At 38.9% G+C, this 2,856-nt stretch overlaps 1 protein-coding gene across 1 annotated transcript; it reads right to left on the bottom strand.

Annotated features, from left to right (window-relative positions):
• Positions 1-218: 218 nt before the first annotated feature.
• LOC142467706 (heat shock transcription factor, Y-linked-like) lies at positions 219-2,372 on the bottom strand. Its single transcript, XM_075573627.1, has 2 exons — positions 1,885-2,372; positions 219-968 (listed from the first exon to the last, which is right to left on the bottom strand). The coding sequence occupies exons 1-2, from the start codon at positions 2,317-2,319 to the stop codon at positions 255-257; spliced, it is 1,149 nt and encodes a 382-aa protein (XP_075429742.1). The 5' UTR covers positions 2,320-2,372; the 3' UTR covers positions 219-254.
• Positions 2,373-2,856: the final 484 nt, after the last annotated feature.

The following is a 2,856-nucleotide window of genomic DNA, read 5'->3' as shown; positions in this document are numbered from 1 at the left end:
TAATAGCGCGTCTGACATCAGATGCATTGTAAGGAACCCCAACCCTCTCTAACAGTGAACGGGGAACCCAATGGCACCTAGGAAGCCTGGTTGAAAAACACTCAACTGGATGATCCATGTAGCTTGAAGTGTCTCAGTTTAAGTAAATGGGATCCCTTGTTTCAAATAATATGAACAAAAAAACAGCAGCAAAAATTAAGGAAATTAACTTTATTTGGCTGGTAATTGTATACGATCTGGAAGATGATCTAAGTTCATCTATGGAATCCCATGTATTCTGGTGGATTCGCTCCCCCTGTTGCAGGCGATGAGCTCCTAACAGAGCAGTTGCAGTTGGGGCAATGATGGTATGATGGAGCTGCTCGATGATGGAAAGATCGAGACATAGAAAAAGCAGATGCCGCTGCAATCATAGGCATCGAAAGCCAGGGGTTACAAAATGGGAGCAAACTTGTCAGATGAGCCTGCATGGCTGTGAAATCTGGGTACATGGTTTGGAAAGGAGGAGGCCCCATCACAGGACTAAATGGGTTATTTGGTACTGGAGGTATAACGTGATACAGAGAGGTGGAAGAAGTGGTTGTAGTGGCATCTATTCCATGGGCGTTAACATGGTTATGGCAATTATGTGGTGCTGGGTGGAATGGAGCCAGTACATTTAACCTGGCATTTTGCTGCACTGCACCATTCTCTGACGGTCTCCCTGAAGTTGGTGATGCTGTGTAGCCACTTCTGATTCGCGCTGTTGAACTGGAGGGTCTTTCGCTGGTTGTTGTTGTTCCTTCGGGATTTTGCTGTTCACTGCTAAAGTTTTCCAGGATGCTGTTCTGCGCTTCAGTTTCAGAGCTTTCCCAGTTTTGAGGGCTACTACATTTACCCAACTCTTTTTTTATTCCAACTCTTCTCTTCATTCGTCCTAACAGTTGGGGATAATCTCTTCTAAAATTTGAGTTGTGGTAGAACTGTAACTAAAAACACAATAACATGTTTAATACAAACTTTGTCATAAGAAACCAGGGCAACCAAGCTCCTTTTAAAGCTGCAGTTCAGTCTTTTTTTTTTTACTTCAATAGTTTTATGTGTGCAATCTCTAATTACCTAAAGAACTGTATAGCTGTCAGTCAATTCGTTCTCCATGTATTGATAGGTTGAAATTTGGTGACATAATTAGTGAAGGGATCTGTTTATATTCTGCTTGTCTGTCAGTGGAAGCGCATGAATATTCATGAGCACTCCTGCACTGACAAGTGCTAGAGGGAGGGCAGGGCTGACAAAGGGGTGTGCCAGAGCTTGTGACAGGACATGAAGGGGCAGTGCCGTAGTAAATGGCTGTTAAAATAGAATACAAGAAAATTGGTCTTTCAAAGTTGTTTTTTAAAAACAGAAAATGCTAAAAGTATTTTTTCTTACTACAGAACTGATTTATTAAAAAAAACACACATGCAGGATATTGACTGAACTGCAGCTTTAACAAGTGTTCACTATAAAAGTGAATCAGACAATATATGTTCCTTCTAATAACAAGGAAAGCCAAAGAAGATTGGAAGCTATTTAATACTGTGCAAATACACTTAAAATCCGAGGTTAGTTTATTGCATATTTGCACTATGCACCACCATGTTTCCAGAATTCATGCTGTTGTTTCCATATTTTGATATATTCACTTCATGTTACAAGGGTAAGATGTCGCACCTTTTGGAAAATATTGGTGTGGGTTCATACAAAGACATTTATTCATGAGAGTGGCCTTGTAATGACACAGTCTACGAAACAAAACAACCCAATTTGTGGCATTTGGAATTGTTGTTATATGTTTAAGGTAGATTGTAGCAAACCCTGTCTTTGCTTTTTAAAAACACATATTTTAATAAAATCATTTTTTACCTTGCTATACTCTGTGACTGCTTTCTCTTCAGCTAGAAATTTAGAAAGAGAGGCAGATCTTTGAAACTCTTGTCGTACTTTGCTGAAGCCGTAAAGATTAAGCTGGCGAATGAAACTCTTCATACAATCGGTTTCAAAAAGTCTGAAAGGACCTCTTCTTTCCAGCACCTCTCTTTTGAACAGCTCCTCAAAAATCACAACACAGGTGCCACCATCGTCCCACCAAATGGACTTGAACTGCTCGCTTTCCACAATTTTCCAGAGCTTTTTTGGAAAGGTAAGGGACAAAAATTCATTGTTATCTACGGCACTTTCTTCTGTAAGAGCTTGGAAAGTCCTTTCTTCTATTGCAGACTGGAGATCAGAGTCCCCCACTCCTGTCTGAGCACATCCTGGAGATACTGAAGAAAATGTTGAGTTTAGTGAGTTAACCATTCGTGTCTGATCTGAGCCGCATGGTGTTTCTTCGTTGGAAGACTCTTGTTCAAAATGTCCTTGTCCACATGGATTACTGTTATCATAGCTGGTCATCATTCAAAATCTCTAATGCTTATGAATTCCTGAGAGCATACTGAATGTTAGCTTGCAGTGGACATCAATGAAACATTCTAGAACATCACAATAGGTAGGTTTTGCATGACTGTGACATCATAAAGGATTTGGTTTGCTAGGAAATTGTAAGCCAACATCTCCACATTTAACTGAAACACCTTTTTCATAAGTATTGCTGCATCCTATATTCTTATCTTTATAATGTTGCAGTATATATATATATATATATATATATATATATATATATATATATATATATATATATATATAGTTTGCTAGGAAATTGTAAGCCAACATCTCCACATTTAGCTGAAACACCTTCTTCATAAGTATTGCTGCATCCTGTATTTTTAACTTATCATGCTGCAGTATATATGTGTGTATATATTGTGACATAGTCCCAGGATAGTGGGCAGCTTT

This window comes from Ascaphus truei, chromosome 16 (assembly GCF_040206685.1).
Source record: "Ascaphus truei isolate aAscTru1 chromosome 16, aAscTru1.hap1, whole genome shotgun sequence".
In the NCBI taxonomy this organism is placed as follows: Eukaryota; Metazoa; Chordata; class Amphibia; order Anura; family Ascaphidae; genus Ascaphus; species Ascaphus truei.
Note: the sequence above shows the minus strand (reverse complement) of the source record. Positions and strands in the feature narration are given on the sequence as shown.

Excerpts from the sequence above, each read along its gene's own strand:
- LOC142467706 (XM_075573627.1), bottom strand. The coding sequence starts at position 2,319 with ATGGTTAACTCACTAAACTCAACATTTTCTTCAGTATCTCCAGGATGT. Across the intron at positions 969-1,884 it reads CAGTCACAGAGTATAGCAAG|TTACAGTTCTACCACAACTC; the intron begins GTAAAAAATGAT and ends TTGTGTTTTTAG.